The sequence below is a fragment of the Heterocephalus glaber genome, unplaced genomic scaffold, assembly GCF_053883595.1.
Source record: "Heterocephalus glaber isolate CG9 unplaced genomic scaffold, H.glaber_assembly_v1.0 deba00000768, whole genome shotgun sequence".
NCBI lineage: Eukaryota > Metazoa > Chordata > Mammalia > Rodentia > Bathyergidae > Heterocephalus > Heterocephalus glaber.
This window is the reverse complement of record NW_028258162.1, coordinates 3,857,411-3,881,345: the sequence shown is the minus strand read 5'-3', so window position 1 is coordinate 3,881,345 and position 23,935 is coordinate 3,857,411. Positions and strand designations below refer to the sequence as shown.

Genomic DNA, 23,935 nt, shown 5'->3' with positions numbered 1-23,935 from the left:
AGTGATTATGGCTGCAGAGAAATCTTAAGTTTTGTTAGATAAAGATGAAATAATTTCAGCTTTGGTCACTTAGCTACAAAGAATGAGGGGACTGGGGATGTAGCTCAGTGGTCGAGTGCTTGCCTAGCATGCTGTAAATCCTGTGTGGATTCCTGGGGATACACACACACACACACACACCCTAGAGGGCAGGGCCTGGAGACCCACAGTGAAGAGCTTTTATTTTCGTTTCTCCTTTTTTCTAATGTTTTCTCTTCCTCTCTGTCACTCTCCCTCTCTCACTATGGCTTCTGTCAAATATGTAGAGTATCAGAAACCTGATAAGAAACACATATTTTTTGAAGTCAGTATTTTTTTAAGGAAGCAGAAGTGACACACCTGAAAAGTAAAGTTCATCTTTATTCATTTGCTTAAAAGACTTAGGTTTAGTGCTGAAGGAAGAATAAATGATATAATGGACTCTGGGCTTCTCCTTTTAAATCTCCGCTGACCTTCCCTGAAATCTCACAAGCACGGTGGGGGCCCTGATGAGCAGCTGATGTGAGATCTCACCAAGACAGGCCAAGATTTAGAAATCCGTGATCTGCTATGACCTTGAACAAGGCCCCACCTGTTTTCCCCTCTGTGGGACAGCCCTAAAGGATCCAGCCCCTTTACTACCTAAGATGAAACGTAGGACTGTGTGATTTTAATCTCTATCTAGCTATACAGGATTCAAATACTAGTGCCGATTAAATCCTTAAAATAAATGCAATTAGGGGGCAACCCCGAGATTCATTCATTGGCGAGACACTGTGAACCTGACCTCACTAAACTCTGCTCTAGGCCACAGACAGAGTGCTCTGAGAACTGAGTCAGTAGGGGCCATACGCGTCCATAACCAGAATGCTAGGGGAAGGGATCATTTGCACAAAAGAAGTACAAATGAGAAGCTACTGGGGTTCAAAGGAAAACTAATCTATCCCCGACTCTAGGGATTAGTGAAGGCTCCACAGAGGGAGGTACTTTGTAAAATTTGGTTATAATTTTTCATACTCAAATCAGTACGTTTCAAAGAAAATTTTATATCTTAACATTTCTGTAATTAAAACAATTTGGTCAGTGGGCAATTTATTGAATCCATATTAGAGATCTTCCCACAGATACATGCAGACTCACATATTCTCACATACATACACTCTCCAAGAGAACAATCAAGGGAGTCATGTGTGCATTAGATCTTTTCCATTCTAATGTCACAGGCAGCTCATCCCAAGGGTAACTGGAACAAAGTGCTCAGTGTGGATAGAATATTCTCAGAGAATATACAGTAGCCTGTCTCATGAGGAAACCAGTCTTTTGGGATTGTCATTATCTTCCCCAAGTGAAGAGAGACAATAGAGAAGTTTTCTTAGTGTTTTAATTTTAAATTTGGAGATATCTATCTGATGAAGTTATTAAATGAGGTACAACAGGTTGTAGAAATACTTCTTGGAAAAATGGGCCAAGACCTAAGCAGAAAAATTCCAAGGGAAGAAATGTAAATGCCCACTAAACAAGAAACACAAAACACCCCAGCCTCAAAATTTCAAAGTATTCAATGTAACACAAATTAAGACAGTTACAAAATAAAACACATTTTTTTCACTATTGGCACCAGTTGTAAAAATAATAGCAATCATAATTGAGAGAGTTCTACTGGAAAGAAAAACATGTCTGTGATTTGTCAATTGACCCATTAAATGATATCTTGGTTTACCCTTTCTCGTCATAAATTTAATACTCTTGGGGAAGTAGCTCAGTGGTAGAATGCTGGTCCACCATGTGAGGGCCTGGGTTCAATCCCTAGAGCCACCAAAGAAAAAGAAGAAGAAATATAGTAATATTATATCAAGAGCCACAAACACTTACACTCTGATTAATTCCCTTTTTTGGAATCTTTTTGAAAAAACAGTTTAAATATGAAACAAATATTTATACTGGCAAGAAATTATAAATCTCCTAAATGAACAACAATACAATTATAATGCTAATATAGCATTTTATACCCATTAAAATGTTTATATAGACTATTTTGGAACATGCTTAGAGGAAAAACAGAAAAGACAATTAAACATGTAGCCTGAATTTCTATACATACACATCTGCACAAATGTGTGTGTCACACACAGATGAAAAAGATATCATCAAAAGAAATTTCTGGTGCTAACAAAATATTAAGAGTGTTTATCTTCAGTGTTACTAACTTTGTATTTTCCCTTTTTTCATACCTTTATAAAATGTCTGATTTTCTACAATTAGTATTTATTTGGCAAATTGCCTCTCAGAATTGTAATAGCTGCTATTCACTGAGCATTTCGTAGGTCTCATTAATATCTGAAGGCACCTCAGCCAGCCACCCACTTCCCTATTCTGTACCTGGATTACACTTGGGACTTGCTAGGTTGACATAAAACAAAGAAATTAGTAGTTGGGTCTCCAAATTTATGGGCCTTAAGGAGTTCAGATACATCTCTAAATCCCTCTCGATGCAATTACCTATTTTTATTTTTACGTTAAGCCTCCTGTATTCAACCCTGCTCTGCAGACTTACCTCTAGCTTTTGGACCAGGGAACAGCGTTTGCTGTTTGAGTAGACTTGGCTTTGTCCTTGGACTAATCATATGAAATGCTTTTACATCAGGAAGTTTCTCTTTAATTTCAGCTCTATGATGGCCCACGTCGGATTGGACGCTACTGTGGAACAGATATTCCCCCGCCAGGGAGTACCACAGCCTCCAAGTTGCAAGTGCTGTTCCACACTGATGGAGTTGGAGCCAGTGAGAAAGGATTCCAGATGCAGTGGGTGGTTCATGGTAAGCCCTACGCTCATCTCACTTGTGTTTCAGTTGCTATTTGTCCAAGAATTGTTCCCTTCCCAATTCCATCCTTGGAAACAGTGCCATCAACAAATAATAAACCCAAGCTAACAAGCAAATAATGAAACCAAGTAACTTGGTGCCAGGCTTTAGAAAATTTACTCAGCCCTTAGTAGAAAGTGAAGAGTTAAATCCTGCCAGGGTTCAGAGGGGAGACAACAGGAAGTGAAGTCAAAGTGGAAGAAATTTGAGTGAGTTCTTGAGTAGATGCAGAGATAAATTGTGGCAGATAAAGAAGGAAACAGAATGAAATTACTAAGGATAAAGACTCACATCCGGGTGTAACAACCACATTTGACCATTTCATATTGCAGAGTGGGTGTCACCTGGTGTCACCCAGGAAGGGTGACCTTCAGGTACCATGGAGTAGGGAGAGTGAAGGCTCATGCTGACATTAAACAGAGAAACAGTGATAGGGATCCACGAGAAAGAATGGGAGTCAGTCAGAGAGATCAGGAAAAGGTGGGGCTGAGAGACAAATAGGAGCAGAGCCTTTAAGCTGAATGCATGAAGCCAGGCACATGCATTGTACCTGCCAAAGGGTACAACTGGAACCCACATTCACACTGATGGCTCAGGAAGCAGGTAGAGATCATCATTCTTCTGAAGATGAAAAGTTGTTTTCAATAGGAGGCCTGAGACTTCAAGATCTACCTCCTGTGGGCCAGTCACCAGGAAGAGGGTCCCAGAGCGATGATTCCCAGAGCAGCAGCAGCATCACCAGGGACTTGCTAGAAATGCAAACTTTTAGCCCCACCCTAGACCTAGTGCAGCCGTAGGAACCTGTGTCTTAACTGGTTTCCTTGCTGATTGGAGTTCATGAGTCACTGCCCTACATTGATTCAGCCCTGAAAAATGTAGTCTTGTGAGTATCACAGCAGCGGTTCTCAGCTGAGGTGTTAGGGATCACTGGTGTACCTCAGTCCACTGGAAAGAAAAGCAGAGTTTCAGTGCTAACTCAGGAAGCAAGCACAGCCATCGGAGCGGTGATGCTGTTGTCAAAACTGGAGATAACCCAAGCGAGGTGAGCACACGTATGTGGCAGGATTGGCTCTGCCGAGGTTGTTCACATGATAGTGCACTCACAGGAGTCTCAGAGCCACACAGAATTGCCCTGTCACAGACCTCTGTTTATCAGCACATACCCTTACTGACTTACAATGGGGTCATATTCTCCCAAATCCACTGCAAACTGAGAATACCAATTTCCAAATCAAAATTGCACTTTCAATTAAAAATGCATTTAGTACATCTAACCTACTGAACAAATGGCTTAGCCTGGCCTGCCTTAAACATATTCAAAACATTTACATTAACCTACAATATTAGATGGGCAAAAAGCATCTAATGTAAAGCCTATTTTATAATAAAGTGTTGAATAGGAAATTCAAAATTCAAAGTATGGTTTCTACTAAATGCTTATCACTTTTATGCCACTGTAATCAAAAATGTCTAACTATGGTAATTTGAGGATCACCTGCGTGTACTGAACAGCGTTAGATGTTCTGAGGTTATGAACTGGGGACTGAGTGTATTTACAGTAAAATATACATACAGGGTTCTCAGTGTTTAAAAAATTTTATATGGTAATCCACAGAGCTACTTGCAACTCAACTTCAAACATAGATTAAGAATTCACAAACTAAATGAGCTTTGATAATTAGCTGTGTAGAAGCTCCAAACCTTCTTCTTCATCAGGAACATAGATTTAACCTTACAATAGTTGATCTGATAATTGAAAGGATTGGATTGAATCACCTCTATACTATAGTCCATGTCTTAGTTACTTTCTCATCACGGAGACACAATATCCAGCACCCACAATTTAAAGGAGGAAAGATTTATCTTGGCTCAGTTTGTAGAGGGTTCAGTCCATAGTCACCTGGCTCCAAGGCAGAGCGGCATGGCAGAGGGGCCTGGCGGAGGAGAGCTGCTCAAGGCATGGCGGTGGGAAGCAGAGAGAGAGGGAGAGGAGGAGCGGGGAAGAGATGAACCCTTCCAGGCCATGCCCTCAGTGACCACCTCCTCTGACCAGGCTTCACCTCCCAACATCGCATTTAGCTACAAACTCCAGTGGACTAAGCCACTGGTGATTATCAACCCCGTGATCCAGTCACCTCCACAAAGTCCTACTTCTGCGCACATGAGGCTGGCAGGTGCATCTAGATATAAACAGTCCAGTCTAGTCTTCTATGATCCGCAAACGTCATTCTAAGTAAAGCAGAGGAAACCTGAAAAGCCATAGAAAGGACGGGAAAATCCTAGGAAATGGCCTGGATTTTCAAGGTCCATGAATAGTCTCAGAGCAGAAGGGTTTCTCAGTTGTTTATATGCACAGAACTATTGTACCAAGATCTCTTTTTCCGTTGAGGTGCTGGGCATTAAACCCAGGACCTCATGCATGTTAAGCATGTGCTCCAGCACTAAGCTCCACCCCTAGCCCTCACTGGAATCTTGTGAAAAGGAAGATTCTGAGCTAGGGAGTTTGGAGTGAAACCTGTGAATCTGTAATTCTAACAAGATCTCAGTTGATGTTGATGGCACTACTCTGGGACTTCACTTTGAGGAACAAGGCGGGAGTGGGTGTTAAGTCTAGAGAAATAAACCAGTAAAAGGCAATATCCCTAAGGACTGGAGAACCCTTCTGTGGTGTTCAAAGGCCACATTGTTCTAACAATTTGTTTTCATCACAGGAGGACAGTAGTTGGGTACCCTGGAAGAGAGAACCTTACTGCTTCAAAGGTCCAAAGGGGAAAAAACTTCCCTGGGGACAGAAAGGTGGAATCTAGGAAGTGCTCACTAGGAGACCTGGGCTCCAGGCTCTAGGAGATGGTCTTTGGCCCAAAATGCCTATTGGAATCCTCTGGGAGTTTAGAAGAGTGCCTATTTGTTGCCTGGGTTCCATCACTCATAGATAGGATTCAATTGATCTGTGTTGACTAGTGCTAAATAATTCATTCTTGCAGTCAGGGTGAAGAGAGTGTCAGGAGCAATGGTTTTGCTGATTGTATCTTTCTATTCCCGGACACCCCCATCCCCAGGGCTATTCTGGCCATATAGCACACAGCCACTCCAAGGAGCTTGACTGAATGGTCATTACTGGCCACACCCAGGTTATTGTATCACTGGATTCTTCCAGCCAACATTTTCAGCCCTCTGGTGAAAGCCCTGAGTTTTTGAAAAATTGGGAAAAGTTTTTTTCTACCAGTTCTACTTGGAATCTGTCTTCTTTGGGGAGAGTCAAAGACATTCTCTGTGTATTCTCTTTTTCTGTTTACTGTTTCTAAACTTTCCCCCAATTACTGAAAACTGGCTGAGTTTGGAGCCAGTTGTGCAACAACATTTTGCCAGTTGGGAGCAGAACTTGGAAAAAAATTTAAAACTGTTCTGCCCACTGTCTATAAATATATGAATTATACTTGGGAAGAATCTTCAGGAAGGAGATTGTCAGTAGTTAGAGATGTGCAAAATTAACTGCGATATACCATAGTTATACAATGTCACGAGAGAGCAGAGCCTATGCTCTGCATCTGAACTATGTCTGTTACCTGAACTAGCCTCAGAAGAGGAGCCTACAGAGAAGACAAGGATAAAGGAAGTCTTCAATGGAAAGGTGCCCCCATTGCTTAGCCATTGGAGGTAAACTGAAGATATAGATGGTGAACTGTCATTCATCCACTTATGCATTAGGTATTCACGAGCTCTTAGTGCCAGGTACTCTCCTAGGGCTGGGGACACACAATGACTTTTACCAGCCAGCATAGCTCCTACTCTCACAGAGCTTACAGGATAATGGGAGCAGTAGCCATCTGGCAAATACACAAATAAATAGACAATCAAAACTGTGATAGATGCCACTAGAACGCACAAGAGCTGACCTGGGCTGGGCAAGCAGTCGGGGAAGTCTTCCATGAGAATAGGACCTTAGGGCAAAAATCTGAAAAATAAACCAGAGGTTAGCAAGCAAGTAGGAGAAAGAAAAGGATTCTAGGTAGAAGGACCTGTGACTGGAGGAAGCAGGGCATGCAGGAGGGATGCAAGTCTGAAGTGGCTGGAATGGAGTGCATAGGCTGCAGCCCTCTAGAAGGCTGGGCAGCTGTGTGGGGGTCATGACCAGCAGGTCACATGGGGCGGGGACTCGGCAGTCACATGGATCACACCCTCTTTCTTTATGCACGGCCTTCATGCTTCATTAGGAAAAAAATGGGTTTGGGGTAGGGTTCTGAAGGATTGAAGTAGCATGGTGAATTGTGGGACACAAACTACAAATAAATATTAATCTTGCAGTCACGCATCACTTAACATTGAGGAAAGGCTCTGAGAAATGCACTGTGGGAACATTACAGAGTGCGCTTGCCCTAATGAGACCGCTGCAGTGTCGCGTGGGGATGTAATCTTACGGGACTGCTGTGGTATGTGCGTCTGAGATTGACTGAAACACTTGTATGCAGCATGTAACTGCTCTCTTAATTTTCAAATGCAGTAGATTATTCTCAAATGCATTTGTGAGTTCATATGCGAGTGTGTAAAATGCATTGGCAAGAAAAAAAATCAAAAACAATTACATCTCTGCATTGTCCCTCTAGATGTCTGCTCAGAATCAGGAGGGCTCAGGACCCTCAGGCAGACCTGGCCCTGAGCTGTATTCTTCAGCTGGCCAGAGAAGGCAGCTTTAAACTCCCAGTCCCTTCATCAGAACCAAATCACATCTCAGGGCGTTTCTCCTCTTGCTCTTTCTGAGCTTTGTAGTAAGAGCTATACAAACAGTGCTTACAGAGAGCTCGGAATCGACGGTGACATCATTTCCTGAGCATGCCTGTTGAGGAACAATCCCTGCACACTTCATTCATTTTGGTAACTCATAAATAAATCCGTTTACCAAATGTGCTCCTTTGTCAACTGCACAAATCTGCTATTTACTTTGAGAAAATAGATCTACAAACGGGCTTTCTCTGTGGGCCCATTTTCAAAGTGGCACTGTAAACCTAAGATGAAGCCACACTGCGGTGGCTTTATTCAGGCGCTCAAAGAGAGTCCCTCCCTGGAAATAAAGAAATGGCCACAATCTCCCTGCCTCCCTAATTGGTTCACAGCATTCAGCATTGGCAGCATTGTTGGGAGGCAGAATTCGGCCTTGGGGGCCTCTCCTCTGTCTGGGTTGTTGAAGGGCAGATAGAACTGTCCACCAATCTGTGTGAATAGAGGCCTCCCAGCCAGCTGTGCACACCCCTCCTCTCTTCCCCTGCTTCTCCGGAGGCCTGCTTTCACTTGACAACGGAATCCAGCTTATAAACAAGGTCAAGGAGCTTTGCAAGCAGAGAGCAACATTTGCAAAGGAAGTGAACGCTTCAGCAGGGAGCTCGGAGGGGAAGGGCTAAGTGGCATGTGATGAGGAGGTGATGTCACCCTGGATTTCCACAAAGGAAAGCGTGGCCTTTTCTTGGGAAGATAGATGACATCAGCCTCTCAAATGGAGGCCTCTTCATTTTATCTTCTTTTTAGTATTAACGAGATTCCTCAAGGCACAAGCATTTTCCAAAATTGGTTTAGGAAAGCATTTATAAACAGAACCAAGACCCTTGGTGATCAGCTCGGTTTGAGAGTGACCCGGCCCCTCCTGGCTGCGTGTGGATGGACATGAGGCACTGTAGCCAGTGCTTCTTAGAAGGTTACCTTGAAACACCAGCCAGGAACCTCCAGGAGGTCAGCCCTGTTTCTCTTTAGTCCTCTCTCAGTTCTCTCTCAAATGGCTTTCAGTGCTTCTGTTTATTACTGGTCTTTTAGGGGAATTCCTTCTAACTTGTCATTTTTATTCCTTTTGTGACAGAGTATGTGTGCTCGCCTCGGCAGCACATATACTAAAAGTTGTGACAGAGTATGTGAGATGGGGTATGAAAATTAGGAAGACTTGGGAACAGAGAAAGAGATGAAATCATGGATCAGTGAATCTGGAGTTGTGAATGACGTCCCAAACTGTACAAGGGTTTTGAAGGAGTAGAAAAGAACACCATACTGTTAGTCTGTCTTCAAGATGTGCATAGTACAGTTAGGAAACAGTTGTGGGAAGCTTCCTAGAATGGGGAGCTTCCTAGTATCAGGATTGTAAGGAGGCCATGAGACATTGGGAGAGTCACAGTGTGGTTTTTAGAGCCATAGAACAATGATCAGAACAAGAATTAATAGATGATGCCTGTATTACTTGAGCAAAGAAAGAGGTAGAGGTGAGCATAATATAATGAAGACAACAGGACCTAAGGCTACATAGACCTGCTGGGGCTGTGTTCTATGGAACTCTGAAAGCCAGCTGGATGAGTTTAGCTTCACATAGCAACCACTGTTATTTTTAAACCAGGGTGTGGGAAGTGTCACGGGGAATTACAGTTGGAGGAAGTCATGGTGACAGAGGGGACCAAAGGGGACCGTTATGGGTCGTGGCTAATGGGCTGGGGATGCAGGATTGCAGAGTCAAGATGGCTGGTGATCAAGGGGGGCAACGCTTCATGGCACCAAAACAAAGATACAGAAGGACTCTCTGGCCAGCTGTACCATAAATTCTGACACACTATTCCCTTTTCTTCAAAGCTATAACCTATTACCTAGGTTTTCACATTTGAAAATTATCTTAAGACCTTTTCATTATTGAATGATCATTCTCTTTGTGGTCTGTCTCAAGCCTTACCTCCACATTGGGGAAAAAAACCTCACAAGAATCTGGACGTGTGATATTTGCAATGAAAGTGATTTTAAGAATTGTGGTCAACAAGGATTCCAGGACCCCCTCAGGGCTGGGCTGTGAATTGTGCTGCCTGGTACTAAGCTCAGGCAGAGCCCTTCCTTCCTCTCTGCTGGTGATAGAATTGCTTTCACAGTGTTACAATGTCACACACAGAGAAGTAGCAACACACCTGCTTGTCTGCATTTAAAGTAACCTCTTTATGACTGCGAATGCATCTTTAATTTACTAAGTCTGTAAGCAAACTCTTAGTAAAGACAAGTGAGTAAAAACATGAAATTTCCTGCTTGTTATTATAGTGTGATGTAAAATATATCTCATTTGGTTTGGATAGAATTTAAGAAAAAGAGAAGTTTGTAAAAACCACAAATTCTGTTTAAATTAAATTTTAAAAGTATTTCCCTAAAAAGAAATATTTCCCTAATATTGACTAACCTTCTCTCTTCTCTCACATGCTATACCCAGTCTTGTTTATTATGACAATTCCATCCTATTTGATATTTTGGACTTCTATTTTTGAGATATTTTTAAAATATCTTTAAAGATGGGTATTGGAAATTAAAAACATTTCCGTGTGAAGCCAAGCCACAGATTTCTGCCTTATGATTCTGTATCTTAATTGTATTTATGACAAATGTTCAAAGAAGTTCTTTTTATCATAATAACTTCTAAAGATCTGTTTGTGAAGCTGGGAGTGGTAATGCACGCCTGTAGTGTCAGCTACTCAGGAGCTCAGGTAGGAGGATGGCTTGAGCCCAGGAGTTAGAAGCCAGCATGGACAACATAGCAAGATCTTGTCTCACAAAAAGAATCTGTTTATCAATAATGGCCCTTTTGGGATAGTAACTTAATAAGAAATTCCTGCATCCCTGTTTGCCTTGGCTTCAGAGATTTTCCAGCCAAGTCTCAGTGATCAGAAGCAACATTAAACATATGCAGACCTTTCAGAATGAGTGGAAAAGCTAACTCCTGACGTTTTCCTCTCCTTGACAACAACAGTAAATACACACAGTTGACCTTCGTTTTAAATTGGCTCTGAGTCGTTAGCAAGGGCCTTGTAGGAGTCTTACATCCAATTCCCATGTCGTTACTGTTGGGAAAAAGTTTGAGTTCTATCGCCAGTGCCACACTTTGAAACAGTTACAAAAAGAAAAAAGAAAAAAAAAACAACCCTCAAACCACTATGACCTTCCCAAATCATACACTGCACAATTTGGAATGGTCCTTGAGATTTGAGCCAAAAGGAAGAGCTTTCTCGAACCTTCTGTTTGTGTTCTGGTTTCCTAGCAACAGCATCACTGATAGCAATTTCACATACTTTCCAGGGGATTCCACACTTTTTCATACAACATGAAAAAAGAAAGCACATGCTTTTTTTTTAAAGTTTCAAATATTGTAACAGCCAAAGATGACTAAACTCACACAGAATAAACATGAAGTTCAATTTAGAATACTAATTTTTGTCCTCAGAGGCTTCTCTTTTTGAGCATTTATTTGAATAGCCCTATATTTGTCTCAGACATTATGTATCCAGGGACTTATTTTATGTGCATGCTGCTGTGTTCTTAGAGAAGCTAATACTAGTCATGGTCTCACTAAACAAAGAATGAGTTTTGTAGAAGAGAATTTGATATTCTGTGTGTAACGACAGTAAGGTATATAGTCCCTGATTTTTCTCCTTCCTATAATATGGATTACTCACAGGCTAAACAACATAGATTTTACCACCACCGTGTAATTTTAAATTTATCCTAAGAGATTAAGTATGCTCAAAATAAACTACATTATGCCATAAACAGTGAATAAAAATATGATTCAATGCTTAGGACACTGATTTAACAGCTGATTAATTGATTGTATTGCTGGTGGTATTATTTTTTTTTAAAGTGATTACTATGTGCTGAACGCTTTCAAACATTATTTCATGTCTCTTCCCAATAATTCTCAGAAATAAGCATTATTACCCCCATGTTGTGGATGGAAAAGGAAGAAGGGGCCTTAAGAAATTCAGTGACCTGTCCAAACTCACCAATCCAGTAAGTGCTGCAATCCGGGCAGCAAACAGAGTATGGTGGTGCAGTCTCCCGCCTCCAGTAGCTTCACTCTGCCCAAAAGTGAGCAGTTCTTCCCCTCAGTGCACAGACCATGGCATGATAGCGCACTTCAAAGAAGTTCGGAGCTAATGGTAGATAAACCTGTAACTAAATTCTCGGAGTAACAAATATTTTTAAAGGTACATATGTAGTCTTTCCTCAGTAAACAATCTTCTAGTTCGTCATTAAATTACACAATTCATTCTGCAAGAAGCAGTAAAATGTGGGAGACCCATGGCAAGCACATGGCATGGCAAGGAACTAATTCCGAGTATCTGGTTTTTGTGTATCCTTTAATTTTTATTTTTTGGTGTGGAAGACTACACCCCAGGCCTTGTGCAGAATGAACATTTTATCATTGAGCTACACCCTGCAACCTGTCTGTTGTATTACTCATTTATTTTTAAATTTCATTTTATCCCATTCCCCCCTCCCCTCCCTATGTACAAAAGCCTTGTTTCCATTTTTTCCTTCTATTTTCACTTTTTTTTCTTGTTCCTTCCTTCCTTTCTCCCTCCCTCCTCCCTTGTTCCCCTTCCCACTTGAACATTTTCTTCCCATTTCCCAACATCTATTATACATTTTAGTCTGTATTTCCACTTTCTGTTTCTCACACCAGAAAAACAATGCAATATTTCAACATGTGTGTCCGATTTGTTTCACTTAAGAGTATGTATTACTCATTTAAAAAGTGCTCTTCTTTTGGATTTGCTACCTATGGTTGATGGCATGAATGGATCTGGGAGAAGCCATGGAGAATCTAGGCTGCTACCTAAGGTTAGTTACACCTGCTAGCTCATAAGAGTGAAGAGTTGTACTAGTGAAGAGGGGAAGGATAATTGTCCCAGAAAGAGACTGGCTTGGCTGGGCATGGAAGATGGTGACTGGATGGACTTCTGAGAATTTGGTTAATTTAGTTGTTTTGCCTCCTCTAAGCTAGGGACCTACGCTGGCTGGCTGCCTGCAGCTTTTACCAGGCAAGGAGCCTGCAGCCCTCTCAGTGTGACAATCTTGCAGAAAACCCCCCGGAGGGTCAAAGGATGCCACTTCCATCAGTGTGGTATGGTGCTTATTCGCCCATTTGCAGGCGTGGAGTAACCTCCCTGCAGGAGAGAGTTCAGTGATGGAGGACAAATGAAAAGAAACTGAGATTTTCCCTCAAAGAGGTAGCCTGCTAAATTTGTAAAATTGAGAGAATGCAGCTTTTTAGACTAAGTATTTCTAAATAGAATATAAGTGCTGAACATGGAAATTGCATAAGAACCACATGTTTCCTGTTTGGGGGTTTTCAAAAAGTAGCTATTAATAGCTTTAGGCATACGTTTAGGCATAGTTTATATCTGGGGAAATTAGTCTCCTTGCCTCAGATTCATTTCATTTCCTTGACAGATATTTTAAGATAGAGATAGAAATGAGAGAGAGAGAGAGAGAGAGAGAGAGAGAGAGAGAGAGAGAGAGAGAGAGAGAATGAATTATGGATTGATTTCTCCTGAAGAGTTGCATGCAAAAAAAATCTCTACTGGGAAAACTTTTTGAGTTTGGCTGGAATGAGTAGATTAGATGGAAATGGATATAGTTAATCAAAATAAAAGACAATGAGATTGGGTATATCTCTCTGAGTTAAAATAAAAGATTTTATCCTTTCATATGCAGGAAGTTGAAATGCATATTATGTGAGAACTCCTAAAATATGGCTGCATTGCATTTATTTCTTTTAGTGGTGTACTAAGGTGAAGAATTTCAGTATTCAGGTCCAGGGCACCTGAGATAGTCAGATGGCTCGTATCATCTTAATTTGAAATAGTCGTATGACAAGTTATATAATAATTTAAGTCATTTTATGCTACAGACAGCATTGATTTTTAAGTTTCTTGTATTTATTGTCCAAGTCACTCATCTCATGTTGCAGCCGATTCCTTTGCCTTTTTTTGTTGTCTCCACCATTAAAAACAATGACCACTAGTCCACATTTATTGCTGTGTAAAAATCAGTCACATAAAATGGATTATCATAAAGTTGGGGTCAGGGTGAAAGCCATGTGGAAGATGAAACTTTTTAACCCTCACCGAGTCCCCAAAGCTAAAAACTCTTCGTTCTTAGGATCACTAGTTTCCTCCTAATACAATGCTGGCCCTAGCTTGGTCTCTATGGGAGACTCTGTTTTCTTACCTTATCCTTGATCAGCATTATGTAAAACTCAGTAGGAAGTAACTAGTACAAAATGGAGAGAGGAAAGCTCACAAATTCACACTCCTTCAGATGGTGCACTCAGAGACAGTCCCATTTCGAGCCTGGTTTGGCATTTGGCCATCTTGTTTATCAGGAAGAGAATGAGGATAAATTCGCTTTCTAAGACTGCACTAATACACGCCACAAACTGGATGGCTTAAAATGGTAGAAATTCATTCTCTTTGTCCCATAAATCCAGTCAAAGTGTTGACAGGGCCATCCTGACAGCAGTCTCTTGGGAAGACTCTTGCTTCTTCTAGTTTCTGGCGGTTGCCTGAAATTCTTAGTTTTCCATGGCTTGTAGATTCCTAACTACCATCTCCGCCTCCATTTTTATGTGGCTTTCTTCTATGTGTCTGGGTCCAAATTTTACTCTTAAGAAGACATCTGTCATTTGATTTCTGTCCCACTGTGATCCAGTATGACTTCATCTAAACTTGATTACATCTATAAGGAATCTATTTCTTTATAATTTTCTCCCTTGTATGAGCTTTGGGTTTGTCCTGCTCTTCTTTTTCTAGAAGCTTGAGGTTCAGCAAGAGGTTGGGTAATTGAGCTTGCTCTGTTTTCCTCATGTGAGTATTCACTGCTATGAATTTCCTTCTTAAGACTGCTTTCATTGTGTCCCATAGATTCCGATATGTTGGATTGTCATTGTCATTTAATTGTAGGAACTGTCTGATTTCTTCTTTAATTTCTTGTGTGACCCATTGGTTATTCAGAAGTGTGTTGTTCAGTTTCCATGTTTTAATGAAATTCTTGCGGTTTCTTTTGCTGTTGATCTCCAATTTCATCGCACTATGGTCTGATAATATACAGGGGATAACTTCAATTCCTTTGCACTTACTTAAACATGTTCTATGAGTGAGTATGTGGTCTATTTTGGAGGATGACCTGTGTGCAGCTGAAAAGAATGTGAATTCTGATTTTGTGGGACAGAACACTCTGTAAACATCTGTCGAGTTCATTTGTTCAAGAGTTTAATTGAGTTCTAGTATTTCGTTGTTTATTTTTTGTCTAGTTGATCTATCTATTTGTGACAGTAGGGTGTAAGGAATCTGTTTCTCAAGAAGGCCGTACATTTTGAGATTTCTGGTGGACATGTATTTGGGGAAATGCAACTCAAAGCAATACGTTCTGTGGCTTCGGACAACTTTCTTCTCTCCTAGAGCCCCAGGCTTTGTTCTTTTATGTTTTCTTTTGTTTCTATCTTCTCATTTCTTCCTTTTCCCTCCAGAGAATTTTGCATTCCTTGGCATTTATACGACCTGATTTTCTTTTCTGATTTCATCTAATGATCATCTCAGCTTGTTTCTCTGTTCTCACAAAGATGTGCCAACCCATAAAATCCCTCAGGAAATTAATCTGCACATCCTTAAGTTCAGGTGCCTGTAGATTTTGGGGGCTTCATCCATAGTTTAATCTTCAGAGAGGACTAATGCTCTGTTTTTAGTCTAGTTTCTCTTCAAAATCCCTTTAGCTACATTAGTGCATTTCTTTTGGATGTACATGGTGAGGCCTGTGTACCGCAGGAAATACTTCATCTTTCTTTGGGTTGACTTCCCTCATATTCAGAGCTCTTAGTTACCAGTTCACATAGCTCCTGCTGTGCCCAAAGAGTTCTCACTGGTAACTTCTCTCCATGATCTGAGGCCCTCCGTGGGTTGCTTTTTCATGTGGCAGAGCCAGATGGGGCACATCTCAAGGTATTACAGAACAGATGAGAGTTTGTAGTTCCAGAAAAACTATTAGTACATCAATCATTTTAGCCAAGTATATGAGCATATCACTTGTTGTGTTTAAATTTTTTTTCTTTTACTATACTTTGGCTTTTTAACTTCTTATTAGCATCCACTGATATTTATCAAGCATTCCCTATAGGAATTAGGACACAGGTGCAAGGGGGACCTGGTGGGTCATTTCTCTCTTCCATCCTGGGTGGATTTCAACCAAGTCTGTTCTAAGCTGGAGCCCTTCTGATTGCTGTTGGTTTATGGAATTATACTTTTAGGAAAATGCCAAGTGTTAAAGGTGACCAAACTGGAGAAATCATGGGGGAATGTGGAATTTACTTTTTAAATTTTGTTCCTCTGATCATATTTGGCTCTTTGATTTTTGGTTTGCTTTTATTAAACACACACACATACACAAAAGTTTGAAGATAGAACTTATATAGGAGGTCACTATTATGTTTTTAACTCATTTTTATAACTCATAGCTTGTTTTAGACAAAACAAAAACAGTATTGGTAAAGTTCTTTTATGAAAAAATTTAAATTAGCTACACAAATAAACGGGCTTAGCAGCAGCTTTAAACCTTTCCTTGTTATGAGTTCAGTAGATCAATGTGCTTCCTGCTGATAAAGTAAGCACTTCCTTTCAGCTGATGACTAGGATTTGGGAGGAAAATAAAATCAAGTAGATTATCAGTCCGCAGTAAAAGTTCTGTAAAGATTAACTACGTAAAATTAAACCTGTATGATCTTCTTCAAGTATTATTTTATTCCAGTTCAAGTGACATTGAAATGATGTTCTTGGATTAGATTTTGTTAGATTGGTCTCAAAGTCGGTGAAAAGATTTTTGCTTTTTTTACTTTTTCCTAGTTGCTATGGTGACTTTTTCTTAGTCAGTGGGGACAGAACAGTAATGAGAGCAGTGTCCAACCCTACCATTCCCATGCCTTTGGGTGATGTGGTCAACTAGGCATAGTGGGGAGAACACAGACCCAGGGATGGATGACGAGGTGGGGGTGTCATGTCCCCAGAGCAGCCATTCATTTACAGGCACAAGTCACCCTTAAGGCTCACTTTACTCATCTCTAACATGGGCCAAACTATTATTCTTGTCTACCTTGTATTGTTTAGAATTTTAAATAAGTTAATGTACTTATTGAAAGCACTCTGAAAATTGAACTAGCATGCACATACAGTCTTTTTAAAAATTTATGATAGCTTAATAAACAATTGATTCCTTACCTCTTCTTTAGCTCATTATGGATTTTTCTCCAGTAATTCCTCTTCTAGCCCCAAGTCTTTCTCTAACCTTGTTCTATGTCTGTATAAAGTCTAGTTAAGATATAATACACATTATGTGTGGAATGGTTATCATATGCAAGACACTTAGCTACAAAACTTATTCTGATTGTTTCATTTAATTTATATGACAGCCTTATGTGGTGGGAATTAATACTGATGTAGATGAACGGAAGATTAGACATGCTAAATTATTTATCTAATAAGTGTCATTTAATATTGGAACCCATTTTGCTTTATGCCGCAGCCTAATCTTTATCGGGTATGCTAGAAGGTTTCTTAAAGTTTTTTGACCCAACATACTAATTAAGATGTTCTGAAGATATGTCTCCCCCATGAAAAATTTATTACTAATTGGATACAAAGCGCCACTTCCTCTATTTCTTCTAAGTATGTAACTTTCGTAAGTCTTTATTCATCACAGCATTGTTCTTTCCTTGGTTGGTATTTTTATCATTCAGTCATTCTTTTTTACATAGACCCCTGAAATCACTACCATCTCTTTTAGATTACAGATACCTAGTTTCAAAACATCCGTATCTTTTGTGTTTTATTATTCATTCAGCACACAGGAAAATGAGATAAAGAAGATATTGATAGTCTAAACATTACCTCCTATGTTGTTTTCTCGTAGCTGTTAGATTGATATAACTTAGATCTTTTATCCTCACTCGTCTCTCTCCTACTAGTTCCTGTGACTTTTGGTCACCCATCCAAAATTAAAAATACGGCTAGCGATCACCTGAGTCATTGATGCTTATTTGCAGTGTGCTATAAATTAATATATAAAAGATGAAAACAAATTCACATTTTTTTCAAATGTGAAATTATTCTTTGCGAACTGTAAAAAAAGCAAAAAATCCCCTATGTATTGACATGCAGAAGGGCATGTGTGTAATGGCACAATTTATGTCAATAAATTTTTTTTTCTCACAAGATGTTGCATACACTTAGTTTCTATAGCATTGCTTATCCTATGGTATGCACTCAATAAATACTGAATAAATGAATGAAACTAGAAAGTTGTTTTACATTTTAAAAGTTTAGAATTACAAAGATAGAGTTATATTTCTACCCTAATTGTCAGAATTAACTTTATTTTCTAGTACTTTATAATTTTGACCATAAAATGTTACTAAATTGCATATTCTATTTTGCATTTGATGTGAACTTTGAAATCAAATGCACCACTTCACATGTAATGAGAACACGAAGGAGTAAAAGAAAATGTCAAGGTCTTCAGATGTCAGTCTCCAGAAGTTTCTTTCTCTCTCTCTTTTTTTTTTTTTTACAACCAATCTACATTTTCCCCCAGCAGATTAACACTTACGATAATATTGGAATTTGTCTTTAAAAGACACACACATGTGCTATAGATGAGAATAGATACGACAAACCTAAAAATATAATTTTGCTCTTTGTTTTTAAAAGAACAAACTTTTTTTTCAATGCTGGGGATCTAACCTATGGGCATATACCAGGCAGACACTTTTGCTGAACTATGCTCCAGTCCTTAAACAAACCTTGTTTACTGTTTCTTTTAAATATTAGAAGGAAGTACGGCTGTAATTTTTCAAAGCATCACTGCACACCAAGAATCTGATAGTATCACTGCAGAGCACAGTGACTGGTTTAAGGCTATGAGTATCCTGTTATTTCCAAAGGAATTTACAAGGCAACCTTAAACGATTAGAAAAGAAAATGGAAAAATGTTATACAGAGTTTTAGATGAGTCAACTTCTGATTTTTAAAAAGCTGAACTAGATGGGCCGATGAACTGAAGCTTAAAAAATGCAGAGATGAAATGTTCAAGCTTTCGTTTCCTTGTTCTCTTTTATATCATGTGGTCATAGTTATTTTCTTCAAAAGTTTTTTCATTGGATTATTTATTTGATACAATGGACATTGAGAACCCTGTGAGCTGAATATGGAGATAAAATGGCTTCACTTACCTATAAAGTATTTTAGTAAAAGGTGTTGGATTTTAATACTGGGCTACCATTGTATGGAATATGCTATGAATGGCACTCCCTGGAGTTGGGCAGTGGTACTGCAAATATATCTGATCTGCTGATTTTGGCTTATGGAGTATTTTCCATGTGTTGCTGTAGTGGGACAAATATTTTCTAATGTTTTATGAAACTTATTTTATTAAACATTCACCACAATCTATAAACAATATGAGCACATGTAATTTTAAATAGCTTTTTCATAGAGCTTTAACCAGAAATGAAAGAACTTTATAGGACGTGGGTAAGATATTTCCCTGGACAGCACATTTTATTTTTTTATTTATGTTTTTTGTTGTACTGGTCTTTGCACTGAGCTAAATTCCCCAGCCCTTTTAACATTTTTAATTTTGAGACAAGGTCTTGCTAAGTTGTTTAATTAATTGGCCATGCTGGGCTGGAATTCATGATCCTCTTGTCTCAGCTTCCCACGGTGATGGGATTAGAGGCATGGGCCACTGTAGCTGGCTTGGCAACACTTTTAAAGTGTAGAAACAAAGGTTTTCAAGTGGAAGGAAGAGACAAGAAACTCAAGAAGATGGTAGCACTTTGACCCAAAGTCTAGTTCTCAACCTGAAAGGAGCTTGGAAATAATGTGTTAGCAGCAAGGAAACTGAAGACCCAAAGATATGGGGATCCTAACACTGCTCACAAACCCGTTATACTTCCTGTTGTGTCATTCTCATCAAAATATTGTGAAAAAACCCCAAAACTTAGACTGACATTTTAATGAAAGTATCAAAGGCTTGATGAAGTGAGCCAAACATTGTTATATAATAAGTATTTCTTTAAAAGAATAAATTTAAGAAGTTATGACTAAGATTTTTCTTTCTTTTCTTTCATGCTGGGAGTGGCACTCTGGGCCTTGTGCATACTAAGCATGCACTGCACCACTGAGCTAGACTCTCAGCTCCTTCTCATTGCTCTAGAAGTGCACAAACTTTACTATGACTTAATGAGTTTCTCCTAAATTAACATTGCATCCTTTCAGTAACCTTCGGTGAGTTGCATTTTTTAACTTTTTACCCAGTTGCTGCTGCCCTCTTTGAACTGAAAGAGCTTTGCTATTTTAACAGGTTGTGGTGGGGAGCTGTTTGGAGCCATGGGCTCCTTCAGCAGTCCTGAGTACCCTGGAAAGTATCCACCCAACAAAGAATGTATCTGGTACATTCACACTGCCCCGGGAAGTCAAATCCAGCTCACCATCCATGACTTTGATGTGGAATATGAGTCAACGTGCCAATATGACGTCCTGGAGGTAAGGCGGAAGATGGTTGTTAGCGTATTCCAAGACAGAAGAGAATAGAATGGAGAGGACTCTGTGGCAATCCCACATGCTTTCTGGTGGCCAGCAGAGCTCTATTCTTAGGCATTCTGATGAGCATCAGCCCTTCACACATAGTGTTGGTAGACTTGTGGAATTAATATCTTAGTTTGGGTTTTCCTTCAAGCAGTGCCTGAGAGCTATACCAGCTTAGTTAGGAGGGGAGGCCAGAAGGAGAGGCAGCAAACAGTAGTAAAATGCAGAGGGAGAGCGAGGAGGGGGCTCCTGAGCAACTCAGTCTTCTGCGACCTTCCAGAGGTCACCCTAGAAGGACTGGGGCTGAGGCCTTGGCCCCTAACTGTGGCTCCCATAGATGAGTATTGTGCTTGGGACCATTAAAACCCCACGCTTCTGTCTGAGAAAACTCCCTTGGAAAAAACATATCAATTGTTTTCTCTAGTTTGTGAAATATGCTATTGGAATTTCAGTCAGGATGGCACTGAATCTAGATAGCAGTTTTGAAAATATGGCCATTTTTACTATATTAGTTCTTCCTACCCAGAAGTGAGGGATGTTTTTCCATTTTCATATAAAATGGAGTACTACTCAGCCATAAAGAATGATAAACTAGAGCCACTTATATCTAAATGGATGCACATTAAGGCCATACTCTTAAGTGAAATATACAGGACACACATGTGTAAATACCAGTTGTTTCTTTGGTGTGAGAAACTGAAAATGTAAATGAGGAGCAAAATGTATAATAGATATTGTGAAACAGGAAGAAAAGGTTCAAAGCGGAAGGGGGAGTAGGGGATATGGTGGGGAAAGAAAAGTAGGGAAAGAAAAAAATATGAGAAGAGAAGGAAAAAACCGGACACAAAGCTTTTGTAAATAGGGAGGGGTGGAGGGGTGGAAGGGAGGGAAAGGGAATGGGAAAAAACAAGAATCAAGATAAATCATGTACAGGTACAAATCCTCAGTGATGAATGTGATCATAATGTACACCTAAAATTACCTGAAATGTACCAATAAACGTATGGGGAAAAAGATGAGAAAAAGAAAAAGCATGTGGAGCGGAGTGGAGACACTGGCTGCAGACCCAGGAGCTGTGTGGGGCTGCAGCTCTGCATGGGTCAGCAGGGCGCAGCTGCTGCATCTGCTGCAAAGGCTTTTTCCATACAGCGGTCGGTTGGAGAGTGTGGGGCATTTGCAGATGAGGACTTTTTAGAGTTCCTGCAGAGGGCACGTTTCAGAAGTCTAAGGTAGTTTTTGAGGACCTTGACCCTAAACTGTATTATAATCAGCTTTTTATTATAAGAATCTAGTCATTAGGATATACATGTGGCATGTATCAATATCTGCATCTCCTTAACATGAATCTGTCTGCATAATTTAATGGTTTCTAAATACAAGCAGAAAACTCACCGCCCTGGCTGTAGGGACTGCTATAGCACATCCCCGCAAGGAGTGTGTATCTAGTAAGACTTAAATTCCCTCAGTGAGGTTTTTGCTTTGCTTTGTTTTACCATTGTATCTTTGTACAAGAGTACCTGGGAAATTGTAAACAGTCAATAAGTTTGTGTAATAAACAAAAGCATCCAAATCTCTGACTGATATACTGAAATAACGCACGCTGTAGTGTTTTACAGAGGCACACTTTCACATTTCCCATGAAGTAAAAGGAAGATTTTGTCCCCATAATATATTTCTCAAAACCAAGGCTCAAATTAATGGGCTTTTCTGTGACCACACGGAAAGTGGATGGAAGAGGTAAGGAGTGAAGTTGGTCATTACTCCATTCTCCGTGTAAAGCAATATGAAACCACAGTTGTGTGCAGTGTGTAAGACAATGAAATGTGTAAGGCGTGCTTTAAAATCTTCATTTGATTAGAAAATAACTTCTTACTGTGAAGAGAAATGGAGTTCTAAAGTCATCCCCTGGATGGGTAGATGCAGAATCATGAGGGACTTTATTTAGTAGCTGGAGTCCCTCTATAGGGGGCAGTGCTACAGGAAATGAAGTCAGAGGCACAGCTGAAAAGGCTGTGGGTGAAACCCATACCCTTGTCTTCGTAGAAGTATGGTTGCTGTCATGATTCCATGTCAGAGGAGGAATGGTTTTTAGGAGGAGAGAACAAGGTTCCTCCCTAAATTCACTCAGTCTGAAGTAGGACTAACACTCCCCTGTGGAATGTTCCAGTGGTGTCTCTTGCCAGCGAGGGGAGTAAATGACTTAGTCCATAAAACCTCTTTGCACTTACGAAGGGCTGGCTGCAGAGCGTCCACAGTGATGTGCAATGTTCCAAACCCTTCATTTTCATATTCCAAAGTGCATATGATTGTTGTCCACTTGGCAAAGTATAAACGGGTTCATTGTGCTTCGGGTTTTGTCACACCCTTTACGTGAGAAAGTAGAAGCAGGGTTTGTTGCTTGCAAGCAGCCTCAGCCACAGAGGGACAAATTCAGGGGCTCCAGGCAGCAAAGAGCATTCAAGGGGAGAGGGTTCTTCACTTGCACATAATTGTGCTGAGGAAGGTGTCAGTCAACCTAAGGTTTATTTTTGTTAGGACAAGCTGACAGTGCAGTGGACTCCCAAGTTCCTCTGAAATCGGGGTTTGGGGAAATATTTAGCAGCCCCTAAATATTGGTGGACAATATTTTTCTTAAAGCTGAAAGGAGTAGCCCCTTGGCTTTCACTTCATAAGCCTTGTTTCGCTTCTCTGCAAATGCTCAACTCAGCGAAAGTGCTGTAATAAATTTGGGCTAATGATGATAACATAATTTCTCCAGTGCTTAATCACTGATAACCTGTTGGCAGTAGGTTTCAAAATTTGTTATCCCTGTGGAACTGTGGTCTAGAAACATGGCTTTCTCAGCCTGGACAATCTTCTTTGTTCTGCTGATCACACCCAAGTAGGACCTTCCTGTCACCAGGTATAGGACTTACTGGGACTCACCAAATTTAATCGGAAGCCATCTTTTCCCTCCAAAATGACTGCCCAGGAAGTGACCAGTTGCATAAAGCAACAGCCGTGTGGTTACTCATAACTCCGGAATGCTGACTTGATTGTAATAATAAACGGACCTAACAGAGCAGAAAGAAATGTTCAAAACAGATTAAAACCATAGCTTTGAAATGTTCTCCATCCTGAGCTTTGGCTAAAAATACATTTTAATCTCTGATCATAAGAACAATTCTTTTTCCCCCAAAATTTAGTCATATGCCATAGTGGGATGAACCACACCCTGAAACCTTTCCATCTTTTTCCTCTTTTGAATATGTTCAAACTATTGGTTTTACATGTGGAAGCCAAAATCACCATTGTATTGTTTTGGTTGTGGAGGCACCAGGCTGATTTTATGGCCAGTTCTGAGAAAGCTCTATAGGAAGAGCTTGAGGTACATCCAGTAGGAAGGGGAGCCCACTGCTTGCAATAAACCAGCACAGTTTCTTGCTGTAGGCAGTTAGCACCTTCCAGTCTCTCTGCCAGTGGTCATTTATGAGCTCAGCCCAGGGAGAGGGAAAGCAAAGAATGTCCAAAGTGGCAGTGTTTATTCTTCTGGAGGTTTCCAGCCCCGGCCAACTCATACCCTTTATGTTTGTGATCTCAAGGGGACACATGAGCAGCGAAAACAGAGGCTATTTTGCTGACATGTGGGTTTTCTTTGTTAGG

The 23,935-nt window shown here is 40.3% G+C and overlaps 1 protein-coding gene across 1 annotated transcript in view; it reads left to right on the top strand.

Moving 5' to 3' along the window:
• Positions 1-23,935, top strand: part of Cubn (cubilin) — a 259,007-nt gene that overhangs the window by 105,150 nt on the left and 129,922 nt on the right. The window contains exons 28-29 of the mRNA XM_004859974.4: positions 2,684-2,834; positions 20,070-20,251. Coding sequence (XP_004860031.1) covers positions 2,684-2,834; positions 20,070-20,251 — 333 coding nt within the window. The remainder of the gene's footprint in view (positions 1-2,683; positions 2,835-20,069; positions 20,252-23,935) is intronic.